Source organism: Phascolarctos cinereus, unplaced genomic scaffold (assembly GCF_003287225.1).
Source record: "Phascolarctos cinereus isolate Bilbo 61053 unplaced genomic scaffold, phaCin_HiC Scaffold_5;HRSCAF=322, whole genome shotgun sequence".
NCBI classification, from domain to species: domain Eukaryota; kingdom Metazoa; phylum Chordata; class Mammalia; order Diprotodontia; family Phascolarctidae; genus Phascolarctos; species Phascolarctos cinereus.
This window is the reverse complement of record NW_027555958.1, coordinates 450,100,400-450,123,011: the sequence shown is the minus strand read 5'-3', so window position 1 is coordinate 450,123,011 and position 22,612 is coordinate 450,100,400. Positions and strand designations below refer to the sequence as shown.

The following is a 22,612-nucleotide window of genomic DNA, read 5'->3' as shown; positions in this document are numbered from 1 at the left end:
AAGGCAAAGTGGTACAGGGGACTGAATTCTCGATTTGTCATTAGGAAGACAATGACGAATTATATCCCCTCTTTGGGCCTCGTTTTTCCCATCTATAAGATAAAGAGGCTGGACTAGATAATCTCTAAAGCTCTCCTAGTTCTGACATTCCCTGTTCCAAGGCCCCTCCCAGCCCTGACATTCCCTGTTCTAAGCCCCCTCCTAGCTCTGACATTCTCTGTTCTCAGGCCCCTCCCAGCCCTGACATCCCCTGTTCTCAGGCCCCTCCCTGTTATGACATTCCCTGTTCTAAAGCCTCTTCCTCCTGCCTGCTCTGCTTACCAGAGTCTAAATGTTCATGGGCAAAAATTTGCTAAGACGATATTTACGGAGACCCTGTTTTCAGAACTCGGCTCTCAAAGCCGTCAGCCAGTCACAAGTATTTATTAAGCACTCATTGTATGCCAGGCTCTGTGCGGTTTGTCCACATCCAGTGGGTGGAGGTCATCAGGTTCCCCATCTGTAAAATGGGAGGGGGTCATAGATTGGCTTTTGAACACAAGGGGACCTTAGAGACCACCCAGCCCATCCCCCCACCATCCATAAGGTCTGGGGCTCCTTCCAGGCTGGCGCCTGTGCTCCTGTGGTGTTCCAGTTGGGGGTCATGGAAAGCTGCCTGGAAGAAGTGACACCAAGCTGGGCCCACCAGAAGGAGAAGGCTCTCAATGAGTTCTGTAGTGGAAAGAGTCCTAGCCTTGTCGCTGGGAGGCTCGGCTGGATCCTAGCGGGGTCACCTTGGGTGAGCCACTCACAGCTGAGCACTTCCACTTTCTTCTCTGTAATGGGCTAGTCTTAGCACACCTTCCTCTTGGAGGGTGAAGAAAGTGCTTGGCCAGCTTTGAAGCCCTCAACAAAGGTGAAGTCTTATTATTCAGGGTAGACGAGGAAAGGAAGGCCCTATCCTGGCATGGAGAATGCTTTGGCAATTCACAGAAGTGGGAAGGAGAAAGATGAGATGAGACGCAGTTTGGCTGGCATACAGAAATCACAGTGGGACAGAATCAGATAAAGGAGGTGGGAGCCAGGTCATGGAGGGCTTCACACGGCAGGCTGAGGAGACCCTGGGTTCATTGGATAGGTATAAGGAGGCAGAGAATGGGCTTGAACAATTGCATGTCTAGGGCAGAGCCCACACTGGGACAACTACTCGGGCAGCTGAGTGGATGGATAGGAGAGGGGAGAGGCTGGAGGCAGGGAGATCAGTTAGGAGGCCATTGCTGCAGTCCAGCTCCCCTTTCTATGTGGTCTTCTCCCTTTAGAATGTAAGCTTCTTGAGGACAGGGACTGTCTTGTTTGCTTATATTTGTATCCTCAGGGCTTAGCCCAGTGCCCGGTACATAGTAGCCACTTACTAAATACTATCTATCCGCTTAGCTATCTACATTATCCATCTTTCTATCTATCATCTATCTAGGATCTAATTCTAACCTCTATCTTTCTGTACCTGTCTATCTCTCTATCACTATCTGTCTGTCTATCTATCTATCTATCTATCTATCTATCTATCTATCTATCTATCTAACCTATTTAATATCCACCTAACTTTCTGTATCTGTCTATCATCTGTCTTTCTATATCTATCTATCTGTCGGTCTGTCTGTCCATCTATCTGTCTTTCGATCTCTTTAATGGCTCTGGCCCTCTACCCTATCTCATACGTTAGCCAAATATGGTTCACTGGGTTAGGAGGAGAGAAAGAAACCTGGTGACCTTGGGCAAGTCATTTCTCCTACTCTGAGCCTCAGTTTCCTCATCTGTTAAATGAGGGTGTTGGGCTGGAGGGCCTCTGATGTCCTGGCGGGCTCTCAGCATGTCATCTGTGTTGTGACTTCTAGATCGTAGAATCAGGGCATGTCTGAGGCAGAGGAGGGATTCAAGAACATTTAATTTGACCCCTACCTCATTTCACAAAGAGGGAGACTGAGGCCTTGGGCACAGTCCCAGGGATTGAAATTCAGTTCAGAGACTTGAGCTCCAGTGTTGTTTCCCGAAGCGTGATTAATTGGAGCCATCATTTACATGCATGTTCCTGTTCTCTTTATAGCCTGGTCTCTGGCCCTGGGAGGTGTGTGCTGCTAGGTGTGATTATCCTCATTTTGCAGATGGGGAGACTAAGGCTCGTTGAGACCAAGGGCTCACCTGAGGCCACAGAGATACCTGGGCAAGTGGACAGGAGTCACACCTGCATTTCCCCTGACTCCAGGCTCAGGAGAAGGGACCCAATGCCCTCCCCCAGTATGAATGTCTGGCTACCTGCCTCCCCCCAGATCTGGGTATCTTGGCTCTCACCCCTTTCGGGTGAGCCCTGGAGCACCCCTGAACCAGCCCTGCTTTGGGGAGTTGCCATCTTGGCTGAGCTTTGTACAAAAAGTAAAGGTTTACGGCCTATGAGCAGGGCCTAAATACTGGCTGCTACTGCCCCCCACTCCCCTCCCTTCCCCTCCCCTCCCAGCTCCCGGTTATTTATTCCTGCAGCAGGGAAAGCCTCGCACAAAATGATTTACTGCAAATGGGTCTGTTTGTTGGGGAAAGTGGGGGCAGTGAGGGGGAGGGATGGAGAGAACATTTTCAATTAAAACAACCTGTCTTTAGAAAAAGATTTAAGATACTGGGGAGATGGAGGCAACAGCTTCTGTGGCTAGGAGACCTTTTAAGCCTGGAGTGAGAGAGGTCTCAGATAACGAAAGGGAGAATATGTGGGGAAGGGAGTGGGGCAGTAATCAATCCCAGAGTCTTCTTCCTCAGAATCTGATGCATTTCCCTGTGAGTTGCTTTGGGTAAGGGCTTAAAAACCCTCCAGTGACAGGGAACTCACCCCCTAACAATTCTAGCTGCATGTAGGAAGTCACAGTGCCTCAGGAGTGAGGAGATGATGGTTGTTCTGTCCTGTGCCCAGGCCAGGCCTCATCTGGAGGTCGTGTGTCCAGTTGTGGGGGCCATGTTTTAGGAACAGTTGGTAAACTGGAGATGGCCCAAGGAGGACAACCAAGATGGGAAAGAGCCTTGAGCCTTCCTGACATATGTAGAGTGAAGGAACTGGGCATGTTTAGCAGGAGAAGAGAAGGCTCGGGGCGCCTTCCAGTATTTAAAGTGTTGTTGTATATATGCCATATAGCCTTGTTCTACTTGGCCCCAGAGGGCAGAACCAGAGGCATGGGGGGATGGGTTAGAGAGGAAGTTGAAAATGGACTAACTTTGGTTTGATGCCAGGAGGAACTTCCTGCATGTTAGATGTGTTCCCAGGTGGAGTGGCCTTCCTCCCTGCAGGTCTTCCAGCTCAGGCTGGATGAGCATTATCAGAGATGCCCCAGGTGATTGGATTGGGGACCACTGAGGGTCCTTCCAGCTCTCAGCTTCTGTGATTCTGTGATTGGCTCAGTAGCTCAGGCCAAACCGCTGGGCCTGAGTCTGTCCATGCTCAGCAGGCCTGGGCAGCCCCAACCCCGTCCACCGCTCTGCCTTTCCTTTGAAATCACTTTTTCAAAAAGGTTCCTTAACGAGAGAATGCTCAGACATGAAGCTGGGGCGGAACGTGGCTCGGACCTTCATGGACTACTATCGCCTGAACCCCATTGTGGAGAAAGTGTCCTTTCCCATGCCCAGGCTCAGGTAAGGGAGCTCGTAGAGAGGGGGGCAGCCTGGTCTGCTGTGACCCATGGCATCATGGGCCATCGCAGCAAGCATCCAGTTACTAAGCCCTTCCCATGGGCCAGCTCCAGTGCTAAGTGCTGGGGATCTGCCCTCAGGGAGCTCTCAGTCCGACAGGGAGACCTTAAAGGGCTCTGTCAGTGTCACCCCTGACATGATGTTAATTACTGTTGTAACTATGATGATTAAGATGGGAACAGTGACCCTTACTCCCCTCCCTTGGCTCTTGGGAGGAGAGGGCTTTGAAAAAAAAAATAGTTAGAGTGACGGAAATAGGAGGCAGCATGCTGCTGGGCTCAGCAGAACTGGGTTCAGATCTGGTCTCTTTTGCTGATTCCTTGTGTGACCTGGAACAAGGTATAACAGCCTCAGTTTCCTCATCTGTAACATTAGTCCTAAGGACCTTTCCAGCTCCAGATCCATAATCCTACTGTGTCCTTGCCTTTACCCTCCCTGGGCCTCAGATCACCTGAGTACAATGAGGGGATGGGAATCCATGGCCTCCTGTGACTATGATTATGCCTTCAGATCCCACCCCCAGTTCTGCCTCTGGAGGCTGAGACAGAATCCCCTGCTCTTTCCCCAAGCCTGGCCTCCATCACATACACTGCCCTCAGGGCTAGCAGGGAGGTGGAGCCGGGATCTGGCCCTGGGGCTTCTGCTGGGGCTGTCCCCTCCTTCCCTCCTCCTACCTGCCCCTTCCCCCTCCCCCAGGCAGCATATGGTAGAACAGGGAACACTTCAGATTTTTAAAGATAAGTATGTGTTTTGCCTAAGAATTTATTGCTGCTGCTGTTTTTCCCATCTCTTTTGATAATTATGAGATGTCAATGTCAGCCCCTGTGCCTGGCATAGCTGAGGGGCTAGGGAGGGCCGGGGGGGAAGGGCACAGCTCCTTGGAACTGCCCAAGAGCTGGGCCAGGAGGCAAGGAGAAGAGTAACCATTCCCCCACCCCACCTGTGTCAGCAGCATAGGCCATCTTCACCTGGGCCAGTGCTCAGAGGTGAGACTCCAGCCCAAATTCAGATTTGATGAGTGTGTATTCTAGGATCTGATTAAAAAATAATGTCAAGCAGTCCATGGCCAAGCACCAAGCCCCAGGGAACTCCTGTCACAATGCAGCTGAATTACTAAGACCTACCCTTTGAGTCCAACATCCTGAATCCAGCATCCTTCCAGCCAGTTCTGAGTCATCGAATGGTACTACCAATCAGCCCACACCAGATAGTCAACCAACCAATGAGCATTTATTAAGTGCTTACTGTATGCCAGATACTCTGCCAAGCTCTGGAGATAAAAACACAGAAGTGAAACAAACAGTCCTTGTACTCAAGGAACTTCCACTCTGGTTCCACAAGACGAGTCTGAGATAGATTATAAAAACCTGGCTTGAATTGAGATAAACTACCTCTCCATTCATAGAGAGTTCAGTAATCCTGTCCCAGAAGGAAATGAGGTGAGTCTGGGATGACTCGTTCTTGAGGAAGCCCTGTTGGCTCTTTGCAATCCCTGCTTCCTTTCTCAAGGTTTACCATTGTTTTCTTGAATGGTTCTGTTCTAGAGTTTTCCCAAGAACCAAAGCCAAGCTCCCCAGTCCAGAGTCTGCAGGCACTGTCTTCTTCACTTTTCTGAAGAAGTTTCCTTTCTCCATTCCTTGGTATTTCCCATTGCTCTTTGCTTTAGAACCCAATGACGTCCCTCATCAGGACCAGATGACTTGAACGCATCAAGGGCATCTGGGTGCCTCTCACCGTCTTCTTCCTTCTCTTGGCTATCTACTGTTATTCATTTTTGTTCTTCACTTTTGTTGTTCACAAGCAAACAAGAAGAAAAAATTGAGCAGCATTTCCTTCTTCCTGTTGTCATCATCTCATCCTCTCTGAAGGCCTTCTCTCTCCTTTGATCTTCCTTCCCTCTCCCAATATAGATTTTTAAAAAACCCTCAAAACCTTTTTGTTGTCTCTGACTTCCCAGCCTAACCTTATAGCTCATCCTGAGCATCAGGAACTGTGACACAATTTTAATGTAGCTCTAATTTTATTTTTTTTGTCAGTGAACAAGCATTAACTTTTTCTTCTTCCCACCTCCTCCATTGGAAAAATAGAAAAGAAAAACAAATTCCTGTAACACATGCGATAGTTAAGCAAAACTAATTCTTCCATTGGCCGTGCATACAAATATATGTCTCATTCTGTACCCTCACCTTTCTGCCAGGAGGTGATTAGTGTTCTTTATTGCCGGACCTCTGGAATTGTTGTTCACTAGATTGATCAGACTTGTTCTAAATATTTAGTTCAGTTGAGGCATGATATATTTTGCTTCAGTGTCTTATTTTAACTGTGTAAATCTTTATATTTCAAATGTATTTCTTGCAAACATTATATTGTTGGATTCTGTTTTCTAACCCATTCTGCTATCCTCTTCTATTTTATGGTTGAATTCATCCCATTCACATTCACAATTGGGACCATTAATTGTGTATTTCTCTTCTGCAGTCTATCATACTTTTCATTCTCTTGCTTTCCCACCTCCTCTTTATAAAGAAAAATAGGGTGTTAAAAGAGTAGTGTGCTTAGCCCTAGGGTTCTAGATTCACTGCAATCAGCATCCATTCCCCTGACCTTCTTCTCTTACTGGAGCCCAATCACAAGTTCTTACCTTGCCTGGGAAAATCTGAGAAGAAGTCACCTAGTCATTTTTCCAGCCCAGGTCAGTATAGATAGACAGTGAGATCTATGGATATTTCAATGTGTCGAACATATCATGTTCCGTGACTTAAGGTCCCTAACCACCTTGGGCATTCTGTATTCTATCTTCTAAGTTGGTTATCCACTCAACATTGATGAAATGTTTACTATGTGGATTTTATTGAGCAGGGAATGTGGCATGATCAGACCTACTCTTTAGGAAGATCAATCTGACAGTTAAGTGCAGGGTGGACTGGAGTGAGAAGGGAAATCAACAACCAGGTTATTTCACTTGTCAAGCTGTGAGGATGAGGATGAGGATGAGGACTCATATCAGGGTGGTGGCCGTGTTAGAAGAGAGGAGGGAGAAAAATGGGAGATGCTATGGATGTCTAAGGAGGTAAGAAGGGTCAGCCACATTGAATATGTGGGGTGAGCGCAAGCGAGGAATTGAGGATGACACCTGGGTTTGGGGCCTGGGTGATTGATGGAGGTGCCCTGGACTGAAATAAAACCCCTGTCAACACTGGCTTCCTGTGTTCTAAGGTCCCTTCCATCTCAGAACCCTTCCAAGTTAGAAGTCAATGCAGCCTCACTTGCAGTCCATTGTTCTAGAAGCAGATGCAAAGGTCTGGTTCCAAGCTCAGCCTGGTGCCCTCAGTCACTGAGTCATGCTTTTCTCTCTGATTTGTTCCCTTTTGTAGGAAGGAAAGATCACCTCCCTTCAAGCACTCACACGTTCGGGCCCAGACAGGTTCCCGCTCGGCCTTCAGAGGAGACAAGAAGAGCTCTTTCAATCACAAAGACCACTCTCAGTCCTCATAAAGATGCAGAGAATGCTGGCAGGGGTCGGGAGAAGGGTCACCCTTCTGAGCCAGCAGAGGCGAGAGGGTCACAAAGTTGGGTCTGGAGAGAGAAGCCCTCCTTCATTTCCCACATGAGGATTTCTGAAATGAAAAGTAGCCTGGAAAGAAAGGGGAGAATTGAAAGGGGTAGGGAAAGGACACACAGATTTCTATATTGATCCAAATATCGGCCAACCAAAAAGAGAGGCTATATACCTGACCCAAGAAAGGGATGTATGTATGTATGTATGTACTCACATACATGTATATGTGTATTTTACATACATATATACTTATTATAGACACATATATACATACATATGTATATATACCATATAAGCATACACTGAAAAATAATGGGGTTACAGGCCACACTCGGGTTTTATATAAACCAAATTATGGCCTACATTTGGACAGATATGGTAGAAGTTTACTCCTGACTTTTCCTTTCATTGATAATAAATTGAATGCAGACCTTGGGCCCATTTGCTGCTAAGCCAATGGAATTCAAATGGTATTTTCTGTAGCAAGATGACCCACAATCCCCAGATCTGTGCACAGAAATCTCACCCAACTCTCTGGGCCTCCCACTTTCCATAGCGAACAGCTCTGTAGCCACAAGACAATGGGTCGGCCCAAAGAAAATACTGGCCCAGAAGCTGTGGCTTTCCCTGCTCTGCTCTCCTTCCTACAGGCCTGAGCAGAGTTGGAGAAAGGCTGACACCCTTCTCAGGGTAATGGCAAACGTCTGTCTGTCCTCCCAGCTCAGCTGACCTGGCTACCTTAGTGGGGTAAGAGAGACAAGGATGAGGCATGTCCCTCACATTAGCTATCCAGTGGGTCAATGGATCAAACTTTCCCCTTTCCTTCCAGAGCTTTTCAAAAGTTGCATATGTTGCTATGACTTGTTAGTTTCTTAAGCAAAGGATGCTGGCTACCACAGCTTTGTTGACTTCTAGATGGAGCACCCTAGCATGAAACTCCCTTCCCCCCAGCAAATGCTCCCCTGAAAGCTTCTACTGAGTTCCCTGGGAAGATTATTTCAAACGAGAAATCCAAGATTGGTGGGCCCTTCCAACATGTTTTTTGTTGCTTGTCTATCCCTAAGTATCCTGAGGTCAACGCATAACCTTAGCACAGACGGGGTCTGGCACCAGTGCCTGTACCCATACCGCATTGGTTATATTCCATGGCAGAATCAGGGTAGGGGGAGGAAGTGATTGTCACTGGAAAAAATCAGAGAATAGGAAAAGAAACAATCCTTCCCACATACCCCTCCCCTGTGCCATGTTTGGAGGAGAGAGATGAATGACAACAAAAAACCCAAAGCCCTCTTCTCCATCCTCCTTCCCAAGGTGGTAGGGGTTAAGTGCTGGGTCTTTTTTTCTGCAAGGAAAAGTGCTTTAGTATGATGAATGTGGCCTCAGCGGCTGCTGGCGGCTCCCTGTCTGGGTAAGCAGCAAGATGAGTAATTGTGACAGCCGATAATTAAAATGACCTCGCAGAGACATGGATTAGGAGAAGTGCCAGGAAGCAGGGTGGGGATTGGAGAACAGGTCCTTTGAATTCAGGCTGCATTCATGGACCGCTCCTGTTGGGCAGTGGGCCCTATATTTCTGTTGAAGATGTTCAAAGTTAGTTATAAAAATTGAGAGAGAAATTCCTTTTAAGTGTTTTCCTCTTGCGTGGTGGTCTTTAAACATTGATGCCAAGAGTCCTCTGTTTATGGGCTCAAAAACACCGGGCTGTGCATGCAACCCATCTCAGGGGGGCCTTATAGTGGAGGAAGTGGAAATAAAGGGGTTTGTTTGTACACCAGCTGGCTTTCCCAGGAGTCTTCCTTCCCTCAACTCCTTCCTGTTGCTTTCTTTAGCCCACTGATTCCTCCACTTATGTTTAGAGTCCCCAGTTAACAAAGGGAGTGCCTTCCAACACTCTGCTGACCCCGTTTAGAGTATTATGTTTGGTTCAGAGTACCACATTTTGGGATAGGTGCTTATTAACTGGAGCATCCAGGATGTGGGAGAGGACGCTTTGAACCCACCCTTCCCTCCATCCACCCACCTATCCATTCATCCATCCAGCATCCATTTGTCCACTCCTCCAGTCATTTACTAAATGTTTCCTGTGTTCAGAATTCTGCACTAGGTGCTGATGGAGATTTGAAGTTTAGATGCACCTCCTCAAGCTGCAGGCAAACCCACCTTTTCAATGGCAAAATGTAAACCTGCAAATCCCACTCTGGGGGGTTACCTTTTGGGCATGAAGACTTGAGCCTGGACCCAAGTGGCTGGGGCTGAGTAGGGGCGAACCTGGGGGGCAAGCTAAAGAAGAGCGGTTGTTCATAGCTAGAGCCTCTCATCCAGGAAACCTAAATACAAGAGTCTAAGGGCCTACGCCCATCCTTGCTTCAGCTCAGATCATGCCTCGGGTTTCCTTGACTTGCCCAGGTCTAACCTGAGCTCGGGTCCCAATCCCTCCCTGAGAAGCTCAGAATTCCAGAGCTGGAAGGAACCTTTAGGCGCCTAATCCAACCCCAATATGAAGGTCCCCAAAGCCTCTCCAACCAGGGGCCCTGCCCGCAAGAGGTCAGACCTCAGCCTTAGCCCAAGTCCCACTCTGATTCAACTCAGCTGTGTGTCCTGAATCCTTCCTTGTGTCCCATCCTTAAACACTGCCTTCCTGGTATGACCTGACCTGGCAACCTGATTACTCCCTCTCCCTAATGGTTCAGATGTTATACCTCTGACACTGTTCTATGCTCAGATAGGGACCTGTGACCGTTGTATCTCTGGTTCTAGTAACCGCTGAAACCAAAACAATGGAGACGGTCAGAAGTTGTTGCCAAGCTGTTACTGACCTTACAACAAGATTCCATCCGATCCAGCAAATGTTAATTATGCACCTCCTGTGTGCCAAACATAGTACCAGGGAACGGAGATGAAAAGACAAAACAGACATAGTCCTTGCCTGTAGGAGTGTACATTCTCTCAGAGAGTACAAATATGTACAGCAGTGGTAGGGAGTGAAAGGGTCAAGAGAACAGTCACAATACTCCAGGAAAAATCTGAGAAATGGGAAGTCAGTTGGGAGGATCAGGGAAGACTTCACAGAGGAGGTAATAGCTGAGCTGAGCATTGAAGGAAGACAAAGGCTCTAAGAGGTTGGGGTTGGCTGGGATGGAGTGTGAAGGGGATTAGCCTGAGCATCGCCTCTGTCTGAGCGTTCAGTGTGTGTGCTCTATGCCCAGACCTCAGGCAGCCTGCAGAACAGCACAGTACACCAAGTTCAGGGGTAAACAGATACGGGGAAAGCTTCAGAGGAGGAGCTACTGACCCACTGCCCTCCCCCAAAGAAGCCTGGCTTCTCCTAGGGCTTCCTTCAAGTAGAAAGGGCTGCTTTAAGCACCTGCCCTGAGCTTCAGAGGGACTCCTAGAGTAGCTGGGCATCCACGTAACACCTTCCTCGGGGCCAGTGCTCACACTTGTTACCTTCCGGCTCTCACAGTTCAGCTGCCCTGGCTGTCTGAGGCTTGCAGTGTGGTATAGCGGTTGGAGAGCTGCGTTTAAATCCTGGCCCTGTCAATAATGGTATGACCTTGGACAAGTCATTTCCTTTCTCTGTAAAATGTATTGCAATCCTTTCCTCCCTATCTGACAGGAATATTGTGTCATGAGAAAAGTGAGTTAACTTTTAACAAGCCATAGAATTGAGAGCTTGTTTTATTAGTATGTTAACACAGACCCCAGTTGCTCAGGGTCTCTGTGTAACACAGAGGTCTGAGGTTTCCCCTGGTGACCTCTAATGTTCTTTTAAAGCAAGAAGATTTGTAGTAAGGTTATAAGCTGAAGCCCAAAGCCTTAGGGAGACCCCAGTGAGGCATATGAACTCACTACTTCTACCCCTTCCCCAAAGACTAAATTCTTTTCTTGGGCAGCTGCCAGTCAGACCGCTTCATTTATATTAACAGCTGTCTGAGTGCGTGGCCCAGGGACAGAAAATATGATAAATATTTGATGCTGGTTATGAAGAGACAGCTCCTGGAGAGGTCTGGCTGAATCACTCTCATTCCCAATTTCTCCACAGTGCCCTTGGTCAGGCTCTGGACTCCTCTTTCCCCACCTCCCACCTGCTGCCCACCTGCCTGCCCTGAAGGGAGTTCTAGAGGTCAGGAGCTGGCTGCATCCCCAGCTCTGGGTCTGGAGATGTGCCCCCGGGCCAGGGAGGAGGAGAGGTGGCATCAGGAGGCAAGCAGAGGTAGGAGGGCAGAGCAGGACTCCCCACATGGCTCATGAAGGTAGGAAGGCTTGGCTCCTGCCTCTCGCTGTCCTGCAAGATACCACCAGCAGCAGCTTCCCCGCCCTCATGGCCGCCCACACTTCCTCTCACTTGGTACTTGCATTTATCATTTCATGAGATCAAAAGCCTAAGGAGCATTGAGTCAGGTAACCTGGGTTCTAGTCTCAGCTCTGCACTAACCTGTTCTACAATCAAGCCCCACCCCCTCCTGGGCCTCAGTTTCCCTGTCTTTAAAATGGGACTGAACATGATGGTACTGAAGGGGCTGCCTCACTCTAAAGTTCTATGAATCTGTGAGGAGACGGGCCAGCAAGCCAAATGTAGATGAAGGAAGTGGCAGTGTTTAGTCTAGGGAAGAAAAGACTCAGGACTCACAAGAGAGTTGCCTCTAGGTATCCCAAGGACTCTTAGAGCAAAAATTGAAGGATGAAGAGAATGACATGAGATGGAAGAGCCCAAGATGTGTCCTGGGTGGCTAGTTGTCAGAATGAATTTTTCAGCTCATTTCATAGAATCCCTGACGGTCGATAAATAAATTGACCTGTATTTTCCAGTCTCCTATCACAGAAACACAGCATTTCTGAGTTACCTGGGACCTTGGGAGTTTTTGAGTCCACCTAGAATGGAACAAGAATCTCTCCTAGAACATACCTGGTGAGTGGTTATCTAACCTCTGCTGGAAGACCTCCAAGGAACGAAGCTGCCCCAGCCTGAGGCAGCTTGTGCTATCCTGGGACCTCTCTCATGGTCAGGGAGTTTCTCTTGACATCCAGCTGAATTGGCCTCTGCGCGACTGCCTCCCCCACTGCTCTTGGTTTTGCCCTCTAGGGCCAGGTAGACCTAAGCCGATCCCTCCTCCACATGATGAGAGGAAGCTCTCACGTTCCCTCTGCCCCCCGCCCCCAGTCTTCTTTTCTCCAGGCTAAACATGCCCAGTTCTTTCAACTGCTGCACCGAGGAAGACCTGGAAGTCCACGTCAGCCTTCTCTTGCTACGCTAACTTGTCACTATGTTACAGAGGGTCCCCGGCTTCCTCTTCCCTTGATAATAAGGTGAGCACAGTGATTTACATGAACAACTCATCAAACACCAAAGTTGGGGCTGTTACTGGCTGCTCTCTACTCTGCTTGCTCATGTCATAGAGCATGTTTGGGTAAGGTGGAAGAGAGGGCTGATCAACTGATGTGCCCCCAGCCCAGGAGGTGGTCACAGATAACAAGGTGTTAAACTAAGCATAAAGAGAGCAAAAGGAATCCCAGAAAGTCAAGGGGCAGCCAGCAGAGGTGACCAGGTGTTGACAAGGCATTAACACAGGTTGTGTGATTTGTCCTCTGTTCTCGAAGAGGACCATGACATCAGGAAGACGACTTGTAATTAAAAACCCCCAACTTTGATCATGTGAAATTGAAGTTTTTGCACAAAAAAAAATTAATGCCTCTAGGATAATCAATCAATAAACATCTATTAAGTTCCTACTATGTGTCAACTACTGTGCTAAGTGCTGGGGACACAAAAAGAGGGAAAAGGCAATCCCGAGGTGGACTCTGGGAAAAGATAAACGTCTTCATATCAGATTTCTCTTATCAGGGTTTGCTGTCCAAGATATATGGATAGCATACACACATGCCTATTTGATTATATATGCACACACATATATAACCCAAAACTATTCCCTAAGAGATAAATGGCCAAAGTATATGAATTATTCTCAAAAGAATTACAAACTATTATATGATAGAATGTTCCAAATCACTCAGAAGAACAGAAATGCAAATCAAAAACAACTACTAGATAATTGACAAAGATGGCAGAAAATGGGGATAGTTAACGTTGGAGGGATCAGGGGAAGACAGGTATGCTAATACATTGTTGGTGGAGTGTGGATTGGTATAACCATTCTGGAAAGCAATTTGGAATTATGCCAATAAAGTGACTAAAATGTCCATACTTCTTATTTATTATTCAATTTTGTTTTATTTTCAGTTCTAAATTCTCTCTCTCCCTCTCTCCTTCTATCACCCAGTGAGAAGACAAGAAAAACAAAACCCATAGCAAATATATATGTAATAATGTATCTAATATATATATATATATATATATGTATATATAATATATATATAAAATCATGCAAAACAAATTTCCATATTAGAGATGTTCCATGAAAAAAAAGTCAAGAAAAATAAAGAGAAGAAAATATACTGCAATCTGTACTCTTGAGTCCATTAATTCTCTGTCTGAAGGTGGATGATATGTTTCATTATGGGTCTTTTGGAAATATGGTTTGTCATTGTGTTGATCAGACTTAGTAAGTCTTGCAAAGTTTATCTTTATAATTTTGGGTTATTATATAAATTGTTCTCCTGATTCTGCTTATTTCACTTTGCATCAGTTTAAACAAGTCTTCCAGGTTTTTCTGAAGTCACCCCACTCATTATTTCTTACAGCACATTGAATTCATATACCATAACTTGTTCAGTCATTACCTAATTGATGGACAATTCCTCAATTTCCAATTCTCTGCTGCCATAAAAGAGCTGCTATAAATATTTTTGTACATAGGAGTAATTTTCCTCTTTTCTTTGATTTCTCTTGGACACAGTTCCAAATTCCTTTCCAGAATGGTGGGTTTAGTTCACAACTTTGTCAACTGCATTAGATACCTATTTTCCCACCTCCCCTCCAGTATTTGTCATTTCCTTTTTTGTCATCTTAGCCAATCTAATGGGTATGAGGTGGTACCCCAGAGTTGTTTTAATTTGCTAATCATTAGTGATTTAGAACATTTTTCATACGACTTTTGATGACTTTGATTTTTTTTCCTTTGAAAACTGCCTGGTCATGACCTTTGTCCATACCTTTTGGCCCAAAGATTCTACTGCTAAACATCTACCCCAAAGAGATTATCAGCAAAGGGAAGGGCTCCATATTTCTTCATAGCAGCAATTTTGGTGCTAGCAAAGAGCTGGAAACAAAGTAAATGTTAATAAATTGGGGAATGGCTGAATGAATTGTGGTTTGTGGATGTAATGGAATCTTACTATGCTGTAAGAAATGATGAATAAGAATAATTCAAAGATAGGAAGACTTCTGTGAGCTGACGCTGAGCAAAAAGTCAGCAGAGCCAAAAAAACAACATACATGATAAGGACAGCAATGTAAATGGAAAGAACCACCTTCACAAAACAGCTGAAGATAAATGTTGGTAAATTATAAAGAGAGATGAGAAGATATCTCCTCTTTCTTCCCCCTCCTCCTTTGCAAAGGCAGGGCATCCACAGATGTGGAATATTGCAGAAGATTTTTTCAACATATTTATTAATTTTCCCATCCCCCTCTTTTCCTAAAAAAAATTATTTGTGATACAGGATGGATTTCTAGGAAAGAGCAGGGGAAAGGATCTAGGGAAAATATAGGTAATGTTAAAAACTGAGAAAAATCAATAAAATCTATTTTTTAAAAATAAAGAAAAAGCTCTCTGGTTTCCCTTTAGGAAACATTTCTCCTTGATGGAATTAGAAGGGCAGCTGGCTATTATCTGGCAGAAGATTGGCCACACCTCCAGTTACCTTTAAATGCTTGTTTACCAAGCTCTGTAGGGAGAGGAGACTGGAAAGAGCTTTGTGGAGTGTGGCCCCTTCCTCATCAGTGGCAGCAGACAGCCCCCTCCTAATTTGTCTTCCTGTTGTATCCACTGATATAGCCAACCATTGACTTTAGATGATAAGATCATCTAAACCCCCCTCCCTGGGATCTTTTTTAAGACAACAGCTCTCTATCAAAGCCTCCCCTATTTCATAAATGTGAAGTGGACAGTTTTGAACTCAAGTGCAAAGCTTTACATTAACTCTTATTAAATTTGATTTTATTAAATTGGGGATGGGGGAGTGTGGTTAAGGAAGGCATTGACAATCTGAAAAGTGATGGGGTGTGGCCCAAGTTGAGGTCTTTGTTATCTCCCTTTGAAAGCCCTAGCCAATCAGAATTCTCATCCACACCTTTTTCCCAGACCCTCCCCTGATTACCCAGAGTCATTTTAGTATAGAAGATCTCCCCTGGCCCTTATTAGGGTGGAGAATCTCAAGCCCAAAAGGCTGAGACTCTCTCATGCCGCCCCCCCCCCAGTCTTTATGGGCATCACCTGGCTTATGTGTGTTATCCCTTTTAATAAACTTTTCCTCTGGCTGAAGATTTGAGTTGAATTCTTTCAGACAGGGCCCAGTACCATATCCTTGGGGTTCCCAGCACCCCAAAACCTCTAGACCTCTTCAAAAAGCACCTTGAGTAGGGGTGGGGCACCTGTGGCCTAGAGGTCACATGTGGCCCTCTAGGTCCTCAAGTGCGGCTCTTTGACTGAATCCAAACTGCCACAGGTGCCCCACCCCTGAGCTGGAGCATCATAGATCTAGTGCTAGGGAGGGACGGAGGAGACATTGAGTCCAAACTTCTCCTTTTGCAGATGAAGAAACTGAGGCCTAAGGAGATTAGCACTTGCCCAAGTTCACTGAGGAAGTAAGCCTCAGAGGCAGGTGACCAGAATGGCAGATGGTCTTGAGCCCATTCCACATGAGAAGCGATTAAAGGAACTAGGAACATTTAGCCTAGAGAAGAGAAGTCACAGGGGGAACATGGGAGCTGACTTCGAGAATTGGAAGGGCTGCCTTGTGGAAAGGGTTCTGCCTGACTCCAGAGGGCAGTACCAGGAGCAATGAGGTTGGGGGGGGGCGGGGGGGAGGAGTGGGAGACTGCAGACTGGACAATCACCTCTTAGAGATTTTGTAGAGAGGATTTTTAACCAGCCACGTCATTTGTCCTTCATTCAAAGAGGACCAGTGACATCACAGGGTGATGCCTTGACTCCCTTGGGAATTGGATTTAAGTGAGGCAGAGCTGCACAAAGCCATCAGCCTCACTCTCTCTTCCAGAGTCGTCAAAGTCAATGTCAGGATAAGAGTCAGGCTGACTGGCTATGGCCGGGGATGCAGTGGATGACCTTGGTGTCTTCTAGGCCTGACCAGGCCCTGAACACTCCCCCGCACCTGCTTCAGCCACCTTCATGGCTGCTGGAACAAGTTATTCTCATCTGCCCATTCTGGGGGGAAGTCTTCACGTGCTTGGGGTAGACTCCCCCCTCTAACTCACCAATGGGTTTGAGGGCCATCAGTTACCTTCAACCTGGCTTAGCCCGTCTGCCAAGGTGGTTTACCCAGGTGTGGCTGCTGCATGTGCTACAGCTTCTTAGAGCCTCAGATGAGAGCTGGGTGAATCAGGGGGACACCAAAGGTGGATGAGCAGCCTCCCACCAGAAGGGCTGGTCCTCTCTGAGCACCCCATCCACCCCACTCAGGCATGGGTGGGTGGACCGGATGACCGCTGACCTCCCTGCCAGCCCTGACATTCTGGAGGCTGCAGCAAGTTGTCCCCTGCCTTGCCTCAGTGTCTGTAGCTGTCATTGTGTCAGCTGGGAGGGCAGCTTTAACATGAGCTCCTGTAAAGCTTTTAGTTACAGGCAGCTAGGTGGTGAAATGGGTAGAGTGTTGGGTCTGGAGTCAGGGAGACCTGTGTTCAAATCCTGCCTCATGCATGTGCTAGCTGTCAGACCCTGAGCAAGTCAACCTCCATCGGGCTCACTTTCCTCATCTGCAAAATGGGAATCATAACCTCCCTGTGAGAATCAAAATGATAGTATTTGTAAAGCACTTCGCATAGTAGGTGCTTAATAAGTGCTTATTTCCTTTCCTTCCTTCCTTATGTTCTGGACTACTGTGCCTCCTTTGACTTTTCACTGGGGGTGAGGGGGAGGGTGGGGGATGGTGATGGAGGATAATAATAGCCACTGACCCACAGGTATTGTTGTGAGGATCAAATCACCGAAATCAGAGACCCTTGGAAGTCCTGTAATGTCTAGGTTAAATATCTTCTTGACTAAACTTCAGCTATTCTCTCTTGATATTTAATATAACTGGTTTATTTTTAGTCATTTTTCAGTCATGTCCAACTCTCCAGGACTCATTGGGGGTTTTCTTGGCAAAGATATTGGAGTGGTTTACTATTTCCTTCTCCAGCTCATCTTATAGATGAGGAAACTGAGGCAAACAGGGTGAAGTGACTTGCCCAGGGTCACTCAGCTAGTAAGTGTCTGAGGCTGGATTTGAACTCAGAAAGATGAATCTTCCTGACTTCAGGCCTGGCATCTGTGCACTATGGCGCCACCTAGCTGCCCTGATTTCTTTAGTCTTCCTTAAACCTTTTACTTTGTAAGTTGGTTTTTGTCTTTTTTCCCCCCGTGGGTTGTTTTAGAGATGAAAATCACTAGACCTCCATGAACTAAGTTTCTTTTTGCTTTCAACTTTGGTGTCACTATTTCTGAATAGCAGGTTCATTCAACCTTTCCTCTGTTGAGTAGAATGAGGATTGAAGTGTGGGGCTCAGATGTCAATCCTCCAGGGAAAGGGCCCAGCCCCCTTCCTGAGTTTTAACTTCCCACTCCTTGCAACCTTAATCCCTTGTGGCATGGAGTTCACATGGCAATATTCTTCCCAACAGCCAAAACATAAAATCACAGATTTATTGTTGGAAGGGACCTTAGAGGTAATGGAATCCAACCTCTGAGACATGGACAGATTAAGTGACTTGCCCAGAGTCACACACCTAATAAGTGGCTGAGGTCTGATTTGAACCCAGTTCCTCTTGGGTTTAGATGCAATGATCTATTATACCTTGCTACCTTTCCTCAATTGTTCTCTCATACCCAAAGGTCCAAAAGTATAATAGTTCCCAAACACTGAAGTCCCTCAAGAGGAGGCTAGATGACCAGGTGATGGAGGTGTTATAGGGAAGAATCTTGTTTAGGTACAGATCAGCTTAGATGCCTCTGGGGTACTTCTATCTCAGAGGCTAGGATTCTGAACTCCTTAAACTTTGACACACAGGATTACAGACAGATAGATGGAGATAGCTAACTAGCCAGCTAGATAGGGAAGTAGGTAGGTAGACAGATAAATGCATAGATAGGGAGATAGATGATAGACAGACAGACAGACAGACAGATAAATAATACATTAGGCACTTACCATGTTAGGTTTGCTTAACATATGTCTAAACAGTAAAACTCCTGACAATGTCTCTGTCAAATAGTCACTCAGTCTCTTCATCACAATCCCCAGTGAAGGGCACTTTCTCTCTCCCAAGGAATTCCACGTTTGAAAAGTTCTAATTTTTAGGCAGTTTTTTCTGATTCCAGCCTGAACGTGCCCCTGTAAATTCCACCCAAAACACCCAGTTCTGTTCTTTGGGGCCAAACCTGGAAAGCCTAGTCCCTTTTCCCCGTGATAGGCCTTCAAATACCTAAAGTCTTCTCTTCCTCAGGCTAAATATGAAAAGTTCCTTTGAATGGTCTACATGTGATAAAATCTTCTGCTTCCATCTTCACTCCTATTCATCTGCGTCTTTTCTAAACTGTAGTGCACAGAACTGGATACAGTCTCCTCTGAGTGTGATCTAGCCAGAGAAGTTAAGAGGGACTGTTCATTCTTATATCCTGGTCATGATGGGTCTCTTACTTTGGCTCAGGAGAATGCTTGCCGCCATGTTGCTCCAGTGACTCATGTTCAACTTGCCATATACTAAAGCCCTCAGATCTTTTTCCTACAAACCATGAACCCCACATGTCTCCTATTCTGTACTTGGAAGTTGATATTTTTTAAATCCAAGGGTACAACCTTATATTTGTGCTTATTAAATCCCATCCTTTAAATACATATCATCTTTCAAAGTGTCCCTTCCAATTTCCTGTCACCTCTGTCCAACAAGTATGCCATCAGACTCATTGATAACAATGTCATAAAAAATGGGGCCAAACACACATCTCTAGAGCACTCCACTAAAGACTGCTTTCCAAAGTGACATCAAACTAATTCTTTGAGTTCATCTATTCAACCACCTTATTATGTTACTGCCCAGTCCTCATATTTCCATGTGGTCCACAAGAACAGCATGAGAGACTTTATCAGATGTTCTGATAAAATCTAGGTAAATGGTAATTTCAATATTTCCCTGACCTTACCATAGCCTACCCTCCCATCACCATCACTGTTATCATTATAGCTAACATTTATTTAGTGCTTTAAAATTTTCAAAGTACTGTACATATGTAGTATCTCATTTGCTATTCATAAAAACCCTGTGAGAGGATATACTATTACTATTCCCATTTTACAGATGGGCCCAGGGTCATACAACTAAGTAACTGTCTGAGTCAGGAGTCAAATTCAAGCCTTCCTTATCTCAGGTCCATTACTCTACCCCCTGCACCAGATCTCTGCCTCAAGAAAGAGAACGGGGGAGAGGGGGCGGGAGGAGTAAAAGCAGTGACTTGCTTGAGCTCTGCCACAAAGCCTTCCAAATGCCTGTAAAAAATGGCTCTAAACAAATTCTAGAGCAGCAGAACCCACAAAAGACAGAATGAAACAAATTTTCAGCCCAAGACAACTTGGATGGTTGATTGGAAAGGTCTATTTCACCAGGCTGGGAGAGGAGCACAGGTCAGCATGTTCCGTGCAGGCAAAGACCAGGCCTCAGCAAACCTGGAGCAGGCCTCAGGAGATTGAATCAAGGGGAGCTATGGTGGTTTCCAGACTTCTCAACCCACAGATGCCAAAGACAACTTAGAAGGTCAGTAGGAAAAGTCTGTCTGACCATGTTGAGAGAGGAGCTTGGTCCCAGCTCCACTCCCAGTGCAGCCCTGGGGTGGCAGCTGTTTCTGGAGCTCTCTGTCCGCAGACTAAGGGGGAATTGAGTGGCTGATCAGAGGGGAATTGCAGGGATCTCTTTGCTGGTGCTGAAGCAGGATTCTCTTGCTTTGCCCTTGCTTGCATCTGGGTCGCAGTTCTGGGTGGTGGTCCTGGGGCAAGAAGGAGTGCTGGTGTGGTGGAGCTTGTAGTGGTGGTGAAGAGAGAATCCTCCTCACAGTTCCAAGGCAGAAAACAGTGCTTTTGGTCATTCCTAGATTGGAGCATCGGCCAGGAAATGAGTAAACACCTCACCCTTAATCATACTACCTTGAAAGAACAGAAAATTTACAGGTCCCTAGAAGTATCTCTGAAAACAGCTGCACAAAACCCCCAAAGCTTGGGACGGTACATTCAACACACTGGAAGCAGACTCCTACCTTAACAGAGTTTAAAACTCAAGTAATTGGCTGGGAACATGAGCAAACTATGCAAAAAAAGTCAGATCATAGAATCTTTCTTTGGTGACAAGGAAGATCAAATCATACAACTAGAAGAAGACAACAAAGTCAAAGCTCCTACATCCAAAGACTCTAAGAAAAATATGAATTAGTCCCAGTCCATGGAAGAGCTCAAAAAAGATTTTGAGAAGCAAGTAAGTAGAGGAAAAACTGGGAAGAGAAATGAGAGTGATGCAAGAAAATTATAAAAAAACAAGTCAACAGCTTGCTAAAGGAGATACTGAAGAAAATAACACCTTAAAAAACAGACTAACCTAAATGGCAAAAGAGGTTCAAAAAGCCAAATGAGGAGAAGAATGCCTTAAAAAGCAGACTTGGCCAGAGGGAAAAGGAAGTCCAAAAGCTCACTGAAGAAAACACTTTCTTAAAATTTAGAATGGAGCAAATGGAAGCTAGTGACATTCAGAAATCAAGATATCATAAAACAAATCCAAAAGAATGAAAAAATAGAAGGCAATGTGAAATATCTCATTGGAAAAACGACTGACCTGGAAAATAGATCCAGGAGAGAGAATTTAAAAATTATTGGACTATCTGAAAGCCAGGATCAAAAAAAGAGCCTAGACATCATCTTTCAAGAAATTGTCAAGGAAAACTGCCCTGATAGTCTAGAATCAGAGAGTAAAATAGAAATTGAAAGAATCCACCGATCTCCTCCCAAAAGAGATCCCCAAAGGAAAACTCCTAGGAATATTGTAACCAAATTCCAGAGTTCCCAGGTCAAGGAGAAAATATTGCAAGCAGCCAGAAAAAAACAATTCAAATATTGTGGAAACACAATCAGGATAACACGAGATTTAGCAGCTTCTACGTTAAGGGATAGGAGGGCTTGGAATATGATATTCCAGAGGGCAAAGGAGATAGAATCACAGCCAAGAATGACCTACCCAGCAAAACTGAGTATAATCCTTTGGGGGGAAAAGTGGACATTCAGTGAAATAGAGGACTTTCAAATATTCTTGATGAAAAGAGCAGAGCTGAATAGAAAATTTGACTTTCAAATACAATATTCAAGAGAAGCATGAAGAGGTAAACAGGAAAGAGAAATCATAAGGGACTTAATAAGGTTGAACTGCTTACATTCCTATATGGAAAGATGATATTTGTAACTCATGAGACCTTTGTCAATATTAGGGTAGTTAGAGGGGAAAAATTATATGGATAGATAGATAGATAGATAGATAGATAGATAGATAGATAGATGGCACAGGGTGAGTTGAAGATGAAGGGGTGATACCTGGAAAATAAAATTAAGGGGGTGAGAGAGGATTATATTGAGGGAAGGAGAAAGGGAGAGGTAGAATGGGGTAAATTATCTCACAGACAAGAAAAGGCTTTTATAGTAGAGGGGAAGTGGGGGAAGGAGAGAGGGAATGAGTGAATCTTATTCTCATTGGATTTGGCTTAAGGAGGGAATAACATACACACTCAATTGGGTATGGAAATCTATCTTACCCTACAGGAAAATAGGGAGGAAGGGGATAAGAGAGCAGAGAGATGATAGAGGGGAGGGCAGGTTGGGGGAGGGGATAATCAGAAGCAAACACTTCTGAGGAGGGACAGGGTAAAAAGAGGGAATAGAATAAATGGGGGCAGGATAGGATGAAGGGAAATACAGTTAGCTTTTTACAAAATAACTACTATGTAAGTGTTTTGCCTGACTACACGTGTATAAACTGTATTGAGTTGCTTGCCTTTTCAATGAGGGTGGGTGGGGTGGAAGGAAGGGAGAAAATTTGGAACCCAAAGTTTTAAAAACAAATGTTAAAAATTGTTTTCACATGCAACTTGGAAATGAGATATACAGGCAATGAGGTATAGAAGGGGAAGGGGATAAGAGATGGTG

General features: G+C 45.5%; 1 protein-coding gene across 1 annotated transcript in view; it reads left to right on the top strand.

Moving 5' to 3' along the window:
- The window catches only part of AGBL4 (AGBL carboxypeptidase 4), a 900,343-nt gene extending 886,784 nt beyond the window's left edge, over positions 1-13,559 (top strand). Inside the window, exons 12-13 of the mRNA XM_020987710.2 lie at positions 3,552-3,648; positions 7,080-13,559. Coding sequence (XP_020843369.1) covers positions 3,552-3,648; positions 7,080-7,200 — 218 coding nt within the window. The 3' untranslated portion in view covers positions 7,201-13,559. The remainder of the gene's footprint in view (positions 1-3,551; positions 3,649-7,079) is intronic.
- Positions 13,560-22,612: the final 9,053 nt, after the last annotated feature.